The sequence below is a fragment of the Bufo bufo genome, chromosome 6 (assembly GCF_905171765.1).
Source record: "Bufo bufo chromosome 6, aBufBuf1.1, whole genome shotgun sequence".
NCBI lineage: Eukaryota > Metazoa > Chordata > Amphibia > Anura > Bufonidae > Bufo > Bufo bufo.
Window position 1 is genome coordinate 269,121,943 of NC_053394.1, and position 21,558 is coordinate 269,143,500.

General features: G+C 42.5%; 1 protein-coding gene across 1 annotated transcript in view; it reads right to left on the reverse strand.

Annotated features, from left to right (window-relative positions):
- The window catches only part of ADAMTS14 (ADAM metallopeptidase with thrombospondin type 1 motif 14), a 237,933-nt gene that overhangs the window by 22,178 nt on the left and 194,197 nt on the right, over positions 1 to 21,558 (reverse strand). Inside the window, 4 exon segments of the mRNA XM_040437079.1 lie at positions 764 to 887; positions 19,866 to 19,999; positions 20,497 to 20,545; positions 20,547 to 20,673. Of these exon segments, the coding sequence (XP_040293013.1) occupies positions 764 to 887; positions 19,866 to 19,999; positions 20,497 to 20,545; positions 20,547 to 20,673 (434 nt within the window).

Here is a 21,558-nt window from a genome sequence, read left to right on the forward strand (position 1 = left end):
GTGCAATGACCAGGGGCATACACACGATTTTGACAAGAGTAAGGGTGTGTGTGGGACAGGGGCCCATGGATATATATACATGTAGGGATACACATTCACAATACACACATTCATTTCACCTTCAGCCAGTGCTCACATAACTGTGCATCCTACTATGTCCTCATAACAGGGTCAACCATAGTGCCCCTAAAGTGCGTTCGACTCCAGCCTGCTGTACCTGTGGAATGATCCATACTCACCTTTTCCTCGTTGCTCCATTCTGGCTTCCTGGCTCCATTCACTGGTCTTCTAGTCCCTGTCTATAAACATTGCATCCACAAGTGGTACGTGACACAGCACTAATATGCTGCTTGGGGACATGTCACTGCTGAGGCCAGTCATTGGCTGCAGCAGCTTACATACATGTCCACGTTCCATCAGGAAGTTTACAGATGGGGTCCGGATGGCCATTGATGGGAGCCGGAGCGAAGCAAGGGGAGCAGGTGAGAATGTATTTTTTTCCTCAGGTCCAGCAGGCTGCAGTCAAAATTTTAAAAAAGCTAAACGGCCCCTTTAATATAATGCAAGCCACAAAGCCATATACAATGCTAGCAAAACTAATATCAGTACAAAATAATACCAGCCTATTAGCCTCATTTGTCAGCCACAAAGAGTCAGATGCATAGGAAAGTACAAAAATGGTAAAGTTACACTAATTTAACACGCTTGCCATCCTATATACCATTTGCAATACCTAACAGAAAAATGCAATAGTTTTTCTTACCAGGCTGCTTTGGTGATTTGACTAAGGTTCCCTTCACAGTTCGGCAATGAGAATTATCACCTCCGCAAACACCACACTTATCATCTTCTTTCATAGAGCTAATTTCCTTGTCACATCCAAAGTGCTGTAATATAAAGACAAAGGTCCTCTGTTAGACAAATCCGGTGAGATAATGGACAACCGTGAAAGAACCTGTGAATTTAGTCCTGGAGGAAATGGCTTTCATTCACCTGTTCTGCAAAAAACATTCTTGGTCCAAAAAGACTTACATTACTCTTACCGGTATCGTTTTTTCCCTTTAGCCCTCCACAACGGCAGTAAACATGGAGATTATCCCGCCTTCTCAGGGACAGGAAAACAGCTTTGTGGACCAGCCCATATAAGGCCCCCTCCCTCTTACCTCTCCAGTTAGTAACCTAGTACTCAGAGATAAATGCAAGGAAGGTTTAATAAAGAACAAAAGTAACAAATATCAGAGCCAGTCTGCTCTAACTTAGAAGAACATATATATTTCATCAATAGAATATATAAGTATGAATACGTATTAAATAATGTATATCTAAATATAGTAGATTTTTTTTTTTTTTTTTGGGGGGGAATTCCTCCTGCCGTTGTGGAGGCTAAAGGGAAAAAACGATTACCGGTAAGAGTAATGTAAGTCTTTTCCCTACGCCTCCACAACGGCAGTAAACATGGAGGAAGTAACATAGGATAATAGCCTAGGGTGGGACAACTGCAGATAGGACTCTCCGCCCAAAGGCTAAATCCCTATTTGCAGAAACATCTAACTTGTAATGTCTAAAAAATGTACATGGATTGGACCATGTGGCTGCACGGCAGATGTCCTCTAAGGAAGCTGAAGCACCCTCGGCCCAGGATGTGGCTAGGGCCCCTGGTAGAGTGAGCTTTGAGAAACGGTGGAGGAGGAACTCCCTCTGTCTGGTAGGCTAGATAGATACAGGACTTGATCCATCTTGATATTGAAGTTTTGCTGGCAGCTTTCCCCTTCAACATGCCCAGGTATTGAATTAGAAGTTGATTAGTCTTCCTAATCTCCTTAGTGGCTTCCAGGTATTGGAGGACACATCTCCTGACGTCCAGGTTATGAAAAAGTCTCTCTTTTTCGTTCTTTGCCTGAGAACAAAAGGAGGGAAGGATAATTTCCTGTTGGCAGTGGAATTTAGAGACTACTTTTGGGAGGAATTCAGGAGCATGTTTTTAGTGTGATCCTGTCGTCAGAAACGGAAAGGTATGGAGGCAGGATAGAAAAAGCTTGTATTTCGCCTACCCTTCTGGCCGTAGTGATGGCTAGCAGGAATGATGTCTTAAGAGTAAGAATTCTTAAGGGTATATCTGTAATAGGCTCGAATGGAGGGTACATAAGCTTGGACAGTACCAAGCTTAAGTCCCAGGGAGGCACTAGGGATCTTAACCTAGGGCGAATCCTGATGGCTGCCTTAAAAAACCTTTTTATTATTTCCATGTTAGCCAGTTTACAGTCCATAAATACACTCAAGGCTGCTATCTGAACCTTCAAAGTACTTACTGCGAGGCCTTTATCCAACCCTGCTTGAGAAAGTCCAGTATGAGGGACATCTGAGGTTCTCCTGATGGGTCGTATTATCCTCCCCGAAGAGTAGAAAGGATTTCCAGGCCCTCAGATATATTTTCGAGGTGACTGGTTTCCTACTAAGAAGTAAGGTGGAGATCACTTTCTAGAGAAACCTTTGTTCCTCAGGATGTTTCTTTCAGCCTCCAGGCCGTCAGACGGAGTTGGGCGACTTGAGGATGAGAGACCGGACCCTGAAGTAGAAGGTCTGGGCGAGGAGGGAGGATCCAGAATTCTTCTCCTGCCAGAATCTTCAGGATCGGAAACCATGATCTGCGGGGCCAAAATGGAGTGATCAGGATGATTCGTACTCTTTCTTCTAAAATCTTTGCTATGACCCGCTGTATGAGGGAGAATGGTGGGAATGCATATAACAGGATTGGCGGCCAGGGTACCGAGAGCGCATCCACCTTTAAGGGTTGATCTTCTACCGCCAGAGAGTAGGAATCGGAACCTGTCTGTTTTTTCTCCTGGCGAACAGGTCGATCTTCGGCGTTCCCCACCTGGAACAGATCTGCTTGAATACCTGAGGGGTTAGCATCCACTCTCCTGCGTTTAGCTGGTCCCGGCTGAGGAAGTCCGCCACCTGATTCTCTTTTCCTCTCACATGTGCTGCTGAAAGGGACTGAATATTCTTTTCTGCCCAACTGAAGATTTTTGTCACCACCAGGGCTAGCGACAGGCTTCTTGTGCCGCCCCTGTTTGTTCAGGTATGCCACTGTTGTAGAGTTGTCCGACAAGATCTTTACATTCCTCTGTAGGAGGGAGGGTGCAAATGTCTTCAGGCTTCCCAAACCGCGGACAATTCTCTCTTGTTGGAGGAGGCTTTTTGCAGAACGAGACCCCACTGGCCTTGAGCTAGTTTCCCTTCCATGTGGGCTCCCCACCCTTGTTGGCTGGCGTCTGTAGTAATAACTACCTGATCCGATGGTCTCCAGGGTACTCCTTTCAAAAGATTTTTCCGATCTGCCCACCAATTCAAGGATGTTTTTACTGCATGAGGGATTATTAACCTTCTTGTTTAAGGATGTTTGTTTTTTGTCCCAGGTTCTTAGAGAAATGATTGGAGGGTTCTTGAGTGGAACTGTGCCCATTTTATGAAGGGATAGTGGATGTCATTAGACCAGGATGACCATAATCTCTCTGAAAGAGACCAAGTGTTGTTTCTGAAATCTTCTCACTGTCGTGATCAGGCCATCTTGTTTCTGTAGAGGAAGAAAAAGAGATCATTTTCTCCGAGTCCAACAGTACTCCTAGAAAGTTTATCTGGGTTGAGGGTATGAGACAGATTTTTCCGTATTGATTATCCACCCCAGGTTGGTAAGTGTGGTCCGGATTGTCTGGAGCTGCAGGGAGTAACAGATAGGATGATGGGGCTGCTATTAGGAAATCGTCTAGGTACGGAAAAAAATAGAATTTCCTTTAGGTGAAAGAACTTGGATACTTCTGTTATGACCTTCGTGAAAAGCCTTGGGGCTGAGCTGAGACCAAACGGAAGTACCCGGAACTGGAAGTGGCACAGCTCTCCCTTGAACCATGTTGCCAGTCTGAGAAATTTCTGATCCTCCTTCTTGAGGGGTATATGGTAGTAGGCATCTGCCAACATATTGTTACCATGGCGCCGTTTTTTGGGATCAGGCTGATGACTGTTTTTATGGTTTCATCTTGAAACCTTTTGTATATGATGTATTTGTTTAACATCTTCTGGTTTATTATTAATCTGAACGATCCGTTTGGTTTCTTTATCAAGAAGATCGGGGAGTAAAACCCTTTCTTCTGTTCTTGCTTTGGGGACTGGGATGATGGCCCCTTTCTCCAGCAGAAGTCTCAACTGATGATCCATAGTTAGTTGGCTTATCTCCCCTGGACGAGGGTTCTCCATATATCTGTCAGGTGGGCAGGTTTTTAACTCTAGACTGTACCATTTTTTATGACTGACAGCACCATGGAGAGGCCTGGATATTTACCCAGGCTGGATAGAACTGGGACAGTCTTCCTCCCACTACGCTTTTGGCGTCATTGAGTAGAGGTGTGGGCCGATTTGTCAGGGTTAAACAGGAACCCTCTGCCTTTACCCCTATTGGACTGCCAGGTTGGTCTAGTGTCCTTTCTTTTTTGGTCCGGCCTACCTCGTTTCTGGGACCGAAAGGACCGTCTTTGTTGAAAAAATTTTGATTCTGTAGGAAAGCCCTTCTTTCTATCTGAAGCTTTCTCTAGAATGTCGTCCAAGGCCGTACCAAACACCCTATCTCCCTCACATGGCAGAGTGCACAGCTTGTTTTTAGAGGCTGTGTCACCCGACCAGGTGCGTAACCATACTGCTCTTCTAGCAGAGTTAGAGAGGGCAGCAGATCTGGCTGAAAGCTTCACTATGTCTGCTGACGCGTCTGCCATAAAATTAGCGGCTTGTTTTAGCATAGGTATAGAAGCTAGGATGTCTTCTCGTGGAGTGCCTGACTCTAGATGTTCCTCCAACTGTCCCAACCAAAGGCCCTGGGTTCTAGCTGTATAAGTTGCAGAGATCCCTGGTCCTTAGAGTGGCCGTAGAGGATTCCCACATCTTTTTAAGGAGGCTTTCACATCTTTTGTCCATCGGATCTTTCAGAAGGCCGAGGTCTTCAAATGGAAGGGCAGTTTTTTTGGAGATTCTTGCTACTGGGGCATCTACTTTAGGGGTCTTATCCCAGGCCACAGAATCATCTTCCGCGAAAGGGGTATTTTCTCTTTAACCACTTAGAGGCGGACTGTTTTTTCTCAGGGTCTCTCCATTCGAGTGTATTAACGCTCGGAATGTTAGGGTGGACGGGAAAAACACGTTTTTTCCTGTCCCCTAATCCAGCAAACAATTGGTCCTGTACTGAAAGGGGTTCTCTGGGCTCTTCCAGGTTTATTGTAGCCCTAAAGTTTTCAGAAGGAATCCGTCTCCCTCAACTGAACAGAGAGGTTTACCGCCTGCTTGATCTGAAGTATCAGAGTCAGACCCAGAGGAAATTTCACCTTCATCAGGTCAGAGTCCTGCATATTAGAGACTATGGCTCCTGAGGTAGATGGTCTGGGAGGCAATGTAGATAACTAGCTTCTACAGCTTGCACCCACTTCTTCTCTGATTATGTTTTCAGACTTTCAATTAAGGATGGGGTCTCCTCTGACACAACCTTGTCACAACACTTTTGGCACAATGATTTCTTGTATGTACCAGACAGCGATTTCTTGCACATTACGCATTTTTTCTTCAAAGGCGGATCCTTTTTTGAGGATTCTTTACCCTGAGAGACACAAAGTTAGAGAGGAAAGTTTTACCTTAGTCTCTAAAAGAGAAGGGTAAAGAACCACCACCAAGGAGACCCCCATACAGGATAAGCACCCTGTTATTTAGTAATGGGAGGAGGCTTAACCGGGCTAGAGGGCTGGAGGTATCTGTGGCCGCCTGGGCGAATCGTCAGCTTGCTGGACAACTCTTTCCTCAGGAGAAGAGCGCAGGGAGCTGCATCTGGACGCCGGCAGCCGCGCTCTTTTACTTCCTGGTTCCCACTGATGATGACATATGCCCCGCCCCCCCCTCGCGTCACGCGGCCGCCTTCCGACGTCACATAGAATTCCAAACTGCCGGCGCGCGCCGCATAGGGAAAGAAGTGGGGAGCGATCCCAGGCCCAGGAACGCTCCCCCGGCTCGCAGAACAGGGCCGGTCCGCACTGGACGCGGGTCCAAAGCCCGGGGTGGCCAGCAACGCTGGGCTTAAACCTCAGGGAAGGAGGAACTTTTATAGAGTTCCGCGACCCTATCCCCTGCCTCAGCCCTCCGGCCAGAGCCGGGATACAAACCGAAAAGGCTGGGCGCGTGACTGATCCATTCCGGCAAGTCCTGACCTTCTGAGGGACAGGAAAACAACTGGAGAGGTAAGAGGGAGGGGGCCTTATATGGGCTGGTCCACAAAGCTGTTTTCCTGTCCCTGAGAAGGCGGGATAATCTCCATGTTTACTGCCGTTGTGGAGGCGTAGGGAAAATATATATTTTTTATATTCTTTCTCTGTTAGCAATTTAATTAAAGGGAAAAAGTCACCCAAAAATGCTTTTGCCAGTTTATATATATATTTTTGGTAATTCTAATTCCTTATCATGATTATAGGACTGCCATCTGTCCTGAGTTGTTCTTAACAGCTGGAGCGTAACTACTGCTATAGCAGCCATAGAAGCTGTTACAGGGACCGTTGGTCTCAAGGGGGCCCAGGCCGCTAGCAGATGCCACATGTGCTCCCCAGCAATGCCTGTGTACAGGGCAGGAGCAGGGGGCATGCACACTGCTCACACAGAGCTGCCGCTGAAGACAAGGGCTGAGTACAGCCACAGAGGGACAGGACAGTAAGTCAGTGGGACCGATCCTATGATGTACTACACATGTAGTATCAGTAGCTAAACCCCTGTGTCTCCAGTGTGACCCCTTCCTCAAGCTTCCACCTTAAATATAGTTTACTATGTTTTCCTCCCCTACCCACACTGGAGCCCTCCGGTGCCATTGTTCTGCACTCTCCTAACTGTATAATCATTGTGCACCTTCAGTTTTATCCCTTACCTTTCCTCTCCAGACTATTTCTGTAAAATGCCACTATACTTCACCCCAAATCTTGTTCTCACTGCTAACAGGGATAATAAACTGCAGTATAGAAGTACTGATGCGTATTATATAAGTGATTGTATTGTCTAGCCCCCTAGTGTGACTAAAAAACAAGAATAAAATGTTTAAAAAAACAACAACAAAAAATAACAACACAAACACATTTTCTGTTTGAAAATGGTTCATTAAAGGGCTTCTGTCACCCCACTAAACTCATTTTTTTTGGTGTACTTATAATCCCTATACTGCGATATATCTATACATTATGTTATTAATCATTTTCGTTCAGTAGATATGTCAAAAAACGTACTTTTATAATATGCTAATTACCTGTTTACCAGCAAGTAGGGTGTCTACTTGCTGGTAGCAGCCGCAAAAAACCGCCCCCTCCTACTGTTGATTGACAGGGCCAGCCGCGATCTCCTCCTCCGACTGGCCCTGTCAGCATTTCAAAACTCGCGCGCCTGTGTTGATTCGGCACAGGCGCTCTGAGATAAGGAGGCTCGCCTCCTCAGCACTCCCTCAGTGCGCCTGCGCCGATGACGTCTTCTCTTTCGGTGACGTCATCGGCGTAGGCGCACTGAGGGAGTGCTGAGGAGGCGAGCCTCCTTATCTCAGAGCGCCTGCGCCGAATGAACACAGGCGCGCGATTTTTGAAATGCTGACAGGGCTAGTCGGCGGAGGAGATCGCGGCTGGCCCTGTCAATCAACAGGAGGAGGGGGCGTTTTTTTGCGGCTGCTACCAGCAAGTAGACGCCCTACTTGCTGGTAGACAGGTAATTAGCATATTATAAAAGTATGTTTTTTGACATATCTGCTGAACGAAAATGATTAATAACATAATGTATAGATATATCGCAGGATAGGGATTATAAGTACACAAAAAAATATATATGAGTTTAGTGGGGTGACAGAAGCCCTTTAAGTATAAATAATTTGCATTGTCATGGCTGTAATGACCTGTCCTATAAAACGAATGCAGTCGTCATACATCGGGCTTTCCTGGGCCATCGTCAGACTCAACATACAATGCCTCAGACACTGCTGATCTGTGGTTCATGTGATTAACTTGAAGATCCAACCAATCAACATGGCCATTTCACTGATAAAACACCTGCATTAGCTGTCTAGTGGAACCTCTCTACAGTACGGTGGTGGTACCACATGTTCTGTAGTGGTCTTTACCTTTACCAGGATGAGCTGCACCTTCGGATACCAGGTGAGGGTGGCTCCATTTTATTTTCCTTGTACTCTGTATGTACTGTACAGAATGCTGAAGAAGCTTTCATCCTCTAAATAGAAAGTAATTTACAGCTTCCAGCAGCTCCTTCAGGCTGCTGTATGTAAGGACTTGCTTTATTTGTAGTAGTTGGCTGCTTGATTTTCATTAATCTTTATTTTATCTTATTTCTGGGTGACATTTAGGGGCTTTGGTTGGTCGTTCGGGAACCGATTAACCCTTTCCGCGATCAGCATTAGCGCTGATCATGAACATTAGCCCCAGGTGTCTACTGTATGAGACAGCAGTCAATCAGCTGCTATGGTGCTTGCTCAGGACTGGGATGGGCACCATCTTTAAAGACCCGACATTCTCCATACTATTATGGTGGATGTCGAGTCTTTTAAGATTTTTTCCGTTCCGTAGCAGAGTAAGCGTCATAGCAACAAGGTTCCTGCTGTTTCACATAGCAGACACCCAGGGCTAAAGTCCACAATCGATGATAATGCTGATGACGGACATTTAACCCCTCAGATATCAAATGTAACTATGGCATCTGAAAGGCCAAAAACCCTGAAGCACGTGCTTGCCAGGCAGGAACGTCTCCCTCAGGCAGAGATCGGGAAAGAAGTTCCATTGAAGTAATAAGCCAGAGCCTATACTATGCTTCTAGGCGTATTACTGTTATATTACAATTTAGGCCAGCAGGTGACAAAAATGAATTGTAACATACCAATATTTGTATATGGATAAAATGGCATTACTTTATGCAAATTGCAGTCCATTTTTGAGCTTAAAAAAAGGTTTTTAATTTTTTTTTATAAAAATTTCAAATTAAAGTCCCCCTCCCCCCCCCCCCCCCAAAAAAAAAGCCCATCATAGACATTGCCAAGTCCAAAAACAGCTGTACTCTTAAACTATTAAAAAACCTATCCCATACTGTGGATTCCCATACTGTGAAACCGCCGTATGAAAAAAATTTGTCCAATTTTTTCATCGCTACATCTCACTAAAAATCTGAATAAAAAATGATCAAAAAGTCATATACACCCCAAAATGGTATCAATAAAAAGTAAAGATCATCAGAATATGCCAATGAAAAACTATACAAATGTGGTACAGACCTAGAGAATAAAGAGCACAAGTCAGTTTTACCGGATACTGAACGCCGTAAAAACAAAACCCATAAAACTATGGCGGAATTGCATATTTTTTTTTCCAATTCCACAACATTTGGAATTTTTTTTCCAGGTATTAAATACTAAACGGTGCCAATACTAAACAGTGCAAATAGAAAGTTCCACATGTCCCACAAAGAAAACGTTCCCATACGGCTATGTGAACAGAAAAATAAAAAAGCTATGGCTCCAAGAAGGAAGGAAGTAAAAAACTAAAACGCAAAAAAAGAAAATTGCTCCATCAGGAAGGGGTTAATATTGTCTTATTGTCTTTTGAGGGACCACGGTACATTTTTTATCCTGTATTTAACACAATAAAATTAAATTAAAGGAAAAGCTGATTTTTGTCACCTCACCGCCAAAGAATAAAGAATAAAAAGTGATCAAAGTAAAAATGCCCTCACTCAGCTCCTTCAATGTAAAAATTCAGTTATGGCAAGAAAAAAAAAAAAAGTTTTTGTTGTGCAAATGTAGGAAAACACCCAAAAAAACACATAAGGTTAGTATCACCATAATCACTCTGACCCACAAAATAAAGGCAATTCTCATGGCTATAATTATATCACGTAAGCGATAAGCAACAGGCACTCTTCCTCTGCTACATCAATATACAGTTTACACAGTAATTGCAGGTTTGAGGTCTGATAATAAAGGGTTCTGGGGTCGGTTCATGAATTTACGGGTCTGGTCTGGTGTAACATAATACACCAATACTTAATATTTTATTCTGCTATAGTGGTCACAGGCACATCATCGCTGCAGCCAATATATGACATCATGGCTGCAGCAGAGAAGAAGATTGGAGTAGCAGTGCTGGAATGGACAGAGTTCAGGATGGTGAGTATACATTGTTTTTATTATTCTAAAAGAATCCTTGCCTTAAAGGAAAAAAAAAAAAGTTTAAAGAGGTTGTCTTGTTTTCTTAAATTGATGAACTATGTTCATGTTAGGACATCAATATCAGAACGGTGGGGGTCCCATTGCCGGCACCCCCACTATCTGATATTGATGGCCTGGTCAGAGAATTGGGTATCAATATGAGCAAACCAGACAACCCCTTTAACTATCACATGGACATAGTAGATGTTAATGTTCAGGCAGAATGAGGGGGGGGGGGGGCAGTCTGTGACAGCCAGCCTTTTCTAGTTACGCCCCTGCTTATCAGCATTAAGAAGATGCTTTATAGCGGCCACCATGAGCCATAGACACAATGGACAGGAGAGGAGTTCACTGATTGGGAGAGTTTTCTAGACATGCCCTGTGATCTGTGCAAAGGTCAGGAGGGAATAGATAAGTTGTCTGTCTATATAAGTACAGACAGCAGAGGTGTGTTTTTCATTAACTATAAATATCCATACTATAGCATAGGGTTTCATGTATATACTTTTTTATAGGGACAGCAAGAAAATACAAGTATCTATTATCAGGGGCGGATTGGCCATAGACCTTACAGGGAAATTTCCTGGTGGGCCGATGCCCAAGGGGCCGCCTGAGCCCTCCTCACAGCTGGCCACTGGAAGTTTTTGGGGATGTATTTTGTGCTGATGGGGGCAGTATTTTGTGAGGGACTGAGGTATTTGCTCTGTTGCGGTGGTATAATGTGCCACAATAAGGTATTGCTTGCCCCGCCTACTTGTGTTGGTCCTGCCTTCCATCAATTTGGACCGACTACAAAACAGGGCCACTTTAAGTTCCCAATCCGCCCCTGTCTATTATCTATCTATCTATCTATCTATCTATCTATCTATCTATCTATCTATCTATCTATCTATCTATCTATCTATCTCATATTTATCAATCTATTATCTATCTATCTATCTATCTATCTATCATATCTGTCATTCCAGTCCTGCCGGTAATGACACATTACCGTTTAGTGCAAAAAAAATGCTCTGTGAACTCAAGAAAGAAGGAAATATAAATAAAAAGAAAAATATGCTATTCTAGTATGTGTATTAACAGGTACTGTCAAGGGATCCAGACTACAAAGTGCCCCTATTTTGGCAGTACATTGCCTAATATATTATGGAACAAAATGGATAAAGTAATATTTAAAGTTTACATTAATTGCCACTAATTCTGGAGCAACTTCCATCCATCCACAAGGTGGCAGCTGTGAATTTAAATAACACAATGGCTGTAATTAATATTTATTTTCATAGTCTGTATAGCATTCCCATAGCCAGTAATATAAATTAAGATTTTTCAGTGGGTTTCCCTAAAAATCTGATACACACTTTAACTGGACACTTCCCTGCAAAGAGAGGTCATATCAGGACACATGTAAGTATGTGATATTTAGCTATCATTGTTCACCAGTGGAGGGTGCTATAGCAAACACGAGGAAATAGATTCCTTGAGTATACAACTAGTGGTATGACTACAAGACCTGTAGGAGAGGAGTTAGGAACAGCTCGGCTGACAAGTTTTCTGGTGAAATCTTTCATTCTCAGTACACTTTGGATGTTCAGAATACATGGGATTATAAATCACATAAGAAACCCAACCGATTAAAACAATAATAAATTAATAAAAAACATGGACACAAAATTTAAGTGGAATAAATTAGGCCACGGCCAACTTTATTGAAGAATAACTTAACATAATATATAACAACCATAAAACTTACTTAACCACAGATTAGACCAGCCATAAACTGGACCAAATTACCATATCATCTATTCCACTCTATTCCACTCGCCAATATCTAAACCAATATCTGAAAGATGAATCTTATCTGCAAAATAAAGGCCATAATTCTGTTTATCGAATTCTAACTTTATCCAGATACTTAAAGTTCGCATAAGACAGACACAATAACGAGACAGGAGTCCGGAAACAAACGCCTAGTTCTCACCATGGTACACTTCATGCAAAATGCTAAATCAATGGTGCCCATCTTACCGACATCATTACCACCCGCATGAAAAATAATAATGTTAGGATCAGGATACAGAGAGCACATTTCAAGAATGACATCCATCAAACCTTCCCAACGTAGTCCCCTAACCCTGTTCCCGAAAACCCAGACGTCATCCGTTGAGAAGGAGAGGTTATCACCATATGATCTCTTCACCGCTTCTTTCATGGTCCCAATGCACAAAGGAATGGCCGACAATCCATACGGTGATTTCTGTGAAGGCTACCGAGAAACAGACACAACATTAGACAACATTAAGGGATGGCCGAATATAAAGATCAAAACGACTAGAAGACCACCTCACAATCTATTTAATTACCGATTTAACCTAAACCAGGACTGAGCCGCCGTAGTTGTGGCTCCCAATCCTAAAAGAGTGTGACGTAAAATTGAAACTCTCTAAACCCAGCTCCCGTAGACATTTGGAAAAAACAGAGCGAAATTGATACTGCGTTAACGTAGAGGAGTTTTCATGGATAAAACACCAAATACCCACCAGCTGGCTAACGGTTGTCAATATTGCGATAACATACTTACTGGGCAAATTTGCCCCAGCCTTGATTTTGGCCACACTGAATTTAGAATTTGGAAGAAAAAATAAAGCATAAGTACTGTGAATATGCACATTTTGTAATGTCAGACCAAGCTCAGATCCCCTATTTTTCGGCAATAGCTCACTGATCCGAAAAGGCTACAAAAAACATGCAAGAAAACGCAGTGGAGAAAAACAGCGCCTCAAAATCGCTAACACAAACTGAAGACGTAATGCCACACAGTGAACATAACAAACTAGGGGAAATAGGGAACCTGCTATCAGGGGAACAATTCCCTTTCCTATAACCTTTTAGCATCTGCTTCACCATAAAATGATTCAAAAGCGCAGGGGCGCCCAAGACCTTAAGAAAAAAGGAAACACCAGCTAAAACCCGAACCACCGTAGAATGAGCTAGTTGTCTCCTAAAAAGCGATAAATAAAAAGCTAACGCCGAAACTTCACTTCCTACAAAAGGAGACCAACCCTTATCAGCCGCAAAATGACACCACCAACCCCATGAACGCACATAATCAGACCAAGTAGCAGGGGCCACAGAAGACTGCAGATAAGACATACCTAGGACCAAATCAGATTCCAAAGATAAAGCGGCACACATCCCCTTCCATGTCGACCCTACTCATCAACATGCGAAACTTCTGAAACTTAAAACAGGGAAAGCGAGTCCAGCAATAGAGTTATCCACACCCGGAAATATGACGTGCTTTCACCCAAATATTCAATTTTTAAAACAAAGAAGCAATAGATGATGTAACAATTTAACAACTAACGGGCATTTGTGACGATAAACCAATTAACTACAAATAAAACCCATTTATTATCAGTATGCAGATAAATTCGCTTATTAGAGAAAAACTGTCCCCATAGAACTAACGACACCACCACTGGGAAACAATTCCAATAGCACAATATTCTTTGTTACCCCATTCGCCACCCATGATGGGTGCCATTTAGAAGTACACCAATGGCCCCCCCAGAATTCACCAAAATCACAAGCACCAGCCGCATCCGTAAACAAATCCAGAGTAGGAGCAGACACAAATTCCTCCTGCCAAAAGAAACAACTATTATATTGCCTGAAAAAACTCTACCAAATGGACAGATCCTCTTTAACCTCTTTACACAATCGCCCATGAAAAAAAGGGATACGCACACCTGAATTTTTTCTAGCCAACTGCCGACAGAAAACACAACCTGTGGGCATAACCAACAAACCCAACACTGACTGAATCACTGTCGCTTTTTCCTTACCCAACAATTCAGATATACGTAGCAGAACGTATTTTATTAACCTTTAACAACGGAAGACGAAACTCCCCTTTCACCGATCAATTGACAATGCCTAAGTATTCCAAACAAGTAACCGGAAAAACTGTCTTATCAGACGCCAAAGGAACACCGAACTCTGAACAAATAAGAAAAAATGAATTTAATAAATCTGAACAGAGGACTCACCCGGACCAATAAACAAAAAATCATCTAAACACAATGCTCAGTACTGAAACCACCCACTCCAAAAAAGATGAGAAAACTTCAATAAAGAGATAAAGAAACATCAATCGGCAAACACATCAAAATAAAGGAACCTTGAAAATGAAAACCAAGTGAACTAAAAGCAGAAGGATGTAATGGTAATAGGCGAAAAGCCGACTGGATGTCCGCTTTCGCCATTAATGCCCCCTTTTCCAAAACTACGCACTATATCCACTGCTGAATCAAAAGTAGCGTACTTCACCGAACATAATGCTTTATCAATCTCATCATTCAGCAATTGCCCCATTGGGCAAAGACAAATGATGAATTAAACGGAAAGCTTTAGGCTCATTTTTAGGCGCCACACCTAAGGTGGAAATGTGAAAAATCAGAAAAGGAGGAAACGGGAAAGGACCAGCCATCCTGTTCGCAGCCAATTCCTTCTGGAATTTCTCCTGCACTACCAAAGGAAGCTGTGTAACAGATGATAAATTATTTACCCACTCACAACCTACTCCAGCAAATAATGGTAATCTAAAACCTACTGAAAAGCCATCAAGAAGCAGATCCGCATTCTTGCAACTTAGATATTGCTCTAGCCACGGACGCATGCTCTCCAATGTTACTGAAGTTCAGACTCTGCAAAAAATTATTTTGTAGATGGCCGAGTGGGTAAATTAGCTCTTTTAAAATACCACGCCATGAGATGGCTGCCCCCACAAAATGCACATTCGTGACGTTACTTACAGGAGGCAGGCCATCGATACTGCGCTTTATTAAATGCAAAGCCGTGCCTTCTTTAGCCCCGAAGACTGCTGTACCATAAAAGAGGGCTGCTGCTTATGAGCCGAAAAGGATGTACACTGCAGCACCATAAATTAAGCCACAAACCCACATCCTTTGTGCCACAACTCATGCTAGGGTACACTGACAACCTAACACCTCATTATAGCTAAACCACCCGATACCTCCAAAATTTTTAATATGCCTCTAGAACATTGTCTATAACGCTACAAAATATACAATAAACCTGCAACCAATTATTAAAGGTCAGAGGGATCGGACGTCTCCTATCTTCCTTTGACTTATCCTCCTTTTTTTCTAATTTCATGACAAACTCCTTGGACGCAAATGAAAACCAAGAGGTGAAATGTCACAGAGAAGCGACTCCTTATAACATTCCTCCACCACCCCTTTTCTTTCAACAACTAGAGGAACTGGGAGAGAATCCCCACTGTCCGAAACCTCTTCACCCCCCGCGCTCGACAGGCCGCCAAGCGCTCACAACATCATCCGCCCAAAGTAGCTGGTCCAGCAGGAGGAGATAAAGAGGGAACCAATTCCCTTAATGAGGACAATACTCCCGAAAGGGACGCAATACACAGGGGCCAGCCCATTCAGGCACTCACCATTCAACGCATTCTCCAGTCCGGACCCTGAGAAGGAGAAAAGATCCTAGGGCTCCTTGGAGGAATTTCCGTGCCTGCATCCCCCTGCTGCTCAACACGGAGTGGAGCTGCTGGGATGGACACTGCAGCGGCAGGCACCCGAGTCCCGGTGCTGACGTTTCTTCTTTTGCCTTGCCGCAGATGACGATCCCTCCCAAGCCAGCATCCCTTGAAGAAGTCACCTGGGAATCTTGAATCTGCACAGGGAAAGCGGAACCCGACAGCCGACCAATGTTCCTGGGGGCGGAATTCTCTGGTGCACATCCGGAAGTAACGACATCAGCTTGCAGATACTTCCTGTTTAGGCATCTGCAGCTGGCCGCTCCTTGGTGGACCTGGAAGGGGAAGGAGAGAAACGGGTGCGCTGCCTCCTCTCCCACTGAGAGGAGTGCAGCGCAGGTAAAACAGGAGGAGCTCCCTTATCCAGCACCATATCTGCCGCAGCGCCCAGGTCCTCCACAGCACCGGACTCCATCTCCTCAGACGAGGGAGGTGCAATTTCCCGCAGACAGGCTTCCAGCCTGGCCGACATGTCCCCGCTCCCAGCGCACCTCCGGAGCTCCGCAAGCAGATGAACCATAGTAAGTAGTAGACTGGACCACATGGCAGGTCAACGATTTTCACCACAAGCGGCAATCAGGCAGCAGTCTTCACAGGGGTGGCAGGAGGGCAACAATCTTCACAGGGGCAGCGGGCGGGCAGCAGCTCCTTCCAGGCGGCTTGCTAGTAGTGTTAATCGAGCACCAAAGTGCTCGGGTGCTCTGGTGCTCGAGTAGAACACTTTGCAATGCTCAATGGAAGTCAACGGGAGAAACTGAGCATTAAACCAGGCACCCCTTGTTCTGAAGAGGGGAGGGTGCCGGGTCCCACTGAGTTCTATGAAGAAGATCACTGTACAGTGAGGGAATCTCCCAGTGTGAGTCCACGGGTTAGGAGTCCCTGCTCTGACTCCATGTATAGCTATGTCCATATATGGAGTCAGTGCTTGGGGACACCCAGTGTATTTAAATCTAATTTAGCCTCTATTTCTGAAAAGTTTCTGCAGGGATTTGAACTCACAACCTTCTACATTAGAGGCAACAATCTTAACCACTCAGCTATAAGCTGAATGATTAACTATATCAGAAAAAACTCATAGTAGTTTGTCATGTAGAAAGTATTCCTATACAGCAGAAGTATCATTCAGTGCAGGTTAACATCTAACTGTATAGCGCAGTGGTTAAAGTTCTTGGCTCTAATTTGGAAGGTTGTGAGATTAAATCCCGTCAGAAATGTTTCATTAAAAAAATAAAAAAAATCATTAATTAACATTCCCATATGTCTACTTTATGTTGGCATCATTTTGGTAAGTGCAAATTTTTTTTTTTTTAGAACGTTAGAAGGTTTAGAATTTTAGAAGCAATTTTTTTTAATTTTTAGAAAATTTCCAAAGTCAACTTTTTTAAGGACCAGTTCAGTTCTGAAGTCACTTTGTGAAGCTTACATAATAGAACCACCATAAATGACTCCATTTTAGAAACAACACCCCTCAAGCTTATTCAAAACTGGTTTTAGAAATGTTGTTAACCCTTTAGATATTCCACAGGAAATTAAAGCAAAATAGAGGTGAAATTTCAAATTTCACTTTTTTTTGCAGATTTTCCATTTTAATATTTTTTTTTCAGGGTTAACAACAAAAAAAAACCTCTATATTTTGTGGTCATATACCAATGTTTGGGAAAACGACAGGGCACAGAAGGCAAGGAGCGCCATATGGTTTTGCTGGAATGGTCTTTGGGCACCATGTTTCATTTGAAGAGACCCTGAGGTATCCCCACAGTGAAAAGAAAAAGTGATCACATTTTGTAAACTATACCACACAGGAAATTTTTAAGGGACGTAGCAAGCACTTCACTCAACAGGTGTTTCATATAATTTTGAATACTTGGGTGTGAAAATGAAAAATACATTTTTTTTTACAAGAAAATGGTGCTTTAGGGTCCAAACTTTCTTTTTCGCAAAAGATTTCTAACATGGAATTTTCTGTCATGGTTTTTAGGAGCGATAACTGAGTGCTTATTTTGTGTGGGACAAGCTGTCGTTTTTATGGCACCATTTTGAGGGACATTTGGCTTTCTGGTTGCTTTTTATTGCATTTTTTGGGAGGTGAAGTCGTAAAAAAAATATTGAAAAATGACACCAAACTGCTTTTTTTGGTACTTTACCTCATGGGGTAGATCATGTGATATTATTATAGAGCTGGTCGTTGTCTAGTTAGTTTTTTTATTTTCATGTTTTAGACAACAAAAAATCATGTTTTGTGTTGCCATTTTATTAGAGCTATATTTTTTTTCATTTTTCTGGCTATAGTCTTGTGTGAGGGCTTATTTTTTGTGGGACGAGTTGATGTTTTTATTGCTACCATTTTTGGGTACATATGACTTTTTGATATGACTGATTTATGTTTTTGTGAGGTGACAAAAAAAAGCTGTTTTGGCATAATTTTATTATTATTTTTTTTACACTGTTCACTTGATGGGGGTAGATCATGAGATATTTTTGTAGAGCCAATTGTTACGGATGTGTTGATACCAAATATGTCTATTTTTATTTATTTTTTATATATATATATATATTAGACAATAAGAGCATTTTTAGAAAAAACAAAATCATATTTTTGTGTTGCAATTTTCTTACAGCCATATTTTTTTTTATTTTTCTGGTTATGGTCTTGTGTGGGGCTCATTTTTTGTGGGATGAGGTGACTTTTTTTGCTACCATTTTGGGGTACTACGACTTTTTAATTGATTAACATTATGTTTTTTGGAGGTGAGCTAACAAAAAAATCTGTTTTGGCGCAATGTTTATTTATTTAATTTTTTTACAGTGTTTCCTGAAACTTTTTTTTTTTTAAAAACACTTTATTTTTTATTTTTTTATTTTACACTTTGTGTCCCCCATTTGTCCCCCATAAGACCTCTGGGGGACGTTTAACTTAATTTTTTTTTTTAGAACTATTGATTTCCCCTGTAACGTAGTAGCCCCAGTTACAGGGGAAATACACCCCCCAGAGAGGCTGTACAGCATAATACTATACTATACAGCCTCAGTGCAGGGCTGATCAAGGTCTTTGGAAGACCCGGAAGCTCCTGCACTCCTCCGCCCTGGCGGTCACATGACCACCGTGTCGGAACAGGAAGTGGCAAAACCGCTTTCTCAGCTGTATACACAGTGCTCATTCAGCGCTGTGTATACAGAGATCTAGAAGGCAGGGACATTCAAGAACGGGCCCTACCTTCTCTCTGGGGTGCCCTGCTGTCACTGACATCTCTGAACGGACATTCCGAAATGTCCTATCAGAGATAAACCCCAACCGCCCAGAACGTTTATAGTCAATGGGCGGTCGGGCAGTGGTTAAAGGGGTTGTACGCTTTTTTATATTAATGACGGGATATATTGATGACCTGAGGATTGTTCATCAGTTTAAGAAAGCAGACAATCCTTTTAAAAATGACCTATTCACCACTCCTGACTTGCCTGTTTTAATAGCTTCATGCATTCCTCATGTAATAACAATCTTGAGCATCTAGTCTTATGTCTGTATATTGTGCCATTCCTTTATTATTTCTACTAGAAGTTATGAATGAAGTGCTAGCAGTCTGCAGTAAGGGTACAGAGGGGTGGTAACAAGTTGGGGGAGTGTACCTACACAGTCTGAAAATGGCAGCACTGATTGGATGGAGTGATTCTATGCAGGTACACCCCCCCAACTGGTTACCTCCCCTCTGTACCTTACTGCTGACTGCTAGCAATACATTTCATAACTTATAGCTGAAATAATAGAGGAATGGCACAATCCTAGAGTCATAAGAGTAGATGTTCCAGAATTGTTATTACATGGGGATGCATAAGCTATTAAAACAGGCATGTCAGGAGTGGTGAAAGGTCCTCTTTAAGCTCTTGCCACTCTGGCCAAGATATAAGGATCCTGAACAGAGAATCTCTCTCTATTAGCTGAGAATTCCATAACAGGATTTATGAAAATGGGTTTTATAACCTGTGTATTCCCTTTAGTACATTGATGATTTATTTAAGAGGCTGAGCACTCACCACACAATCTCCTCTGGCACAAACACTATAAGGATCTTTGTAGCTACAACGGGTACCATCATGGACCACCTGATTCATGAAAACCACATCTCCCGTTTCTTTAGACTGGCATATAAGTTCACATTTCTGTTCATCTGTAGGGGAAAGCAGGTTAGAATATAAATAGCTACAGAGTTTGACGGATATGAGACGAAAACCGCCCTTTTAACACTATATCATGGAAAACTCCTGGGCAACCAGCTAATTTGTGATGTGCCCAAATTTTCTTCTGCCATTAAACAGCCATTATCCTTAGTAATAGAATTTAACAATAGTAATTTAGGTCATAGACATAAGATGTTTTTTTTAAAACCAAAGATCTGATGGCAATTTTATTTTTAATAGGGACATCCAGATTCTCCCCTGACATCGGGGAAATAGTAATCAGACACAATAGATTGCAGCCAGTTCAGTAGCTCAAACTGATGCGCTATTCAAATTTTGGTTGACTTCCATCTTTTGTCTATTTTCTGTTTTACAGTTTCTACTGTATCTGCTTTCATCAAAACATCATCAGATGTGAATGGACAATGTACATTATTCAAATAATAGTGACCTATTGATATAAAACATGTCTCTGAAGGTGTTTTACCATCATGATGTTCATAGGGAAGCCAAGTGTGCTTGGTGTTTTGGTGCGTTGTAGTATGAGTTTCGCTGGGAGCACTGCTGAGCACGGAAATCCTCAAATGGTCCTCGACATTCTTCAGTGTTGCACATCTGATATTCATAGGTAGGACCCAGGCAGTCACGACCTCCATACGCTGGTCTGCACAACACAATTTATAATAAATGTTTTAGTAGCCCTGGGTTATGACAGTATTGGGTCATCATTCTCTTTCTCCTAAACAGTCCATGAGACTAAGGGGTTAGAGATGCACAAAAATACTTTACAGTACATTATTGCTTTTGTTCGTTTTTAAACATAGTACCCAGTAAGACAATGTATTTGACCTATTAATATAAGGGATGTGTCTAATTGCTGGGGATCCTTCTGGCACCTCCACCTATTACCAGAATGGGGGTTCAATGTCTCCCATTTGAATAGGTCAATGGTCAAGTACTGCTGCTCTGTTCAGACTTAATGGGATTGCTATGGATAGCCAAACTCTGTACTTGGTTATCTTCAGAAACCCCCAAGACATTGAAGCGAAAATGTGCATGCTCGACCACTGCTATTTTCAATAGTGGACCCTGGCCCTCTGTTCTTTTTGTATCCCTACCCACTGTGGAAGAAGTAACAGTCATTCTGGGACAACCCTTTGAAAGTTATTTTCTAATTACAGTTGCTGAAGTTTCCAGTGACTGCTCATTATCCCTTTAGCATCTTCTATAGACATGTAGTATTCCATATGAAAGGACATCCATGTAATACATGGGGTGAACCATTTCTGGCAGGGATAAAATGCTATGTGTTCGTGTCCCTCTGCTCTGGATCATAAAGGGAAGTGCCAAACAGTGATTCTCCTTTTTTGATGTTGTAGAGTTGAGATAACCTCTTAAACCAAACAGTGGGAGCATATAATTTGTTGGAAGGAGGCCTGCTCTTGTGTCTACATTTTCTGGACAATCAGGGACACGTTGCTAAGTTATTCTATACATATTAAAACAGTATTTTCATTATGTCACAAAAAAGTCACATGAATCATTATAT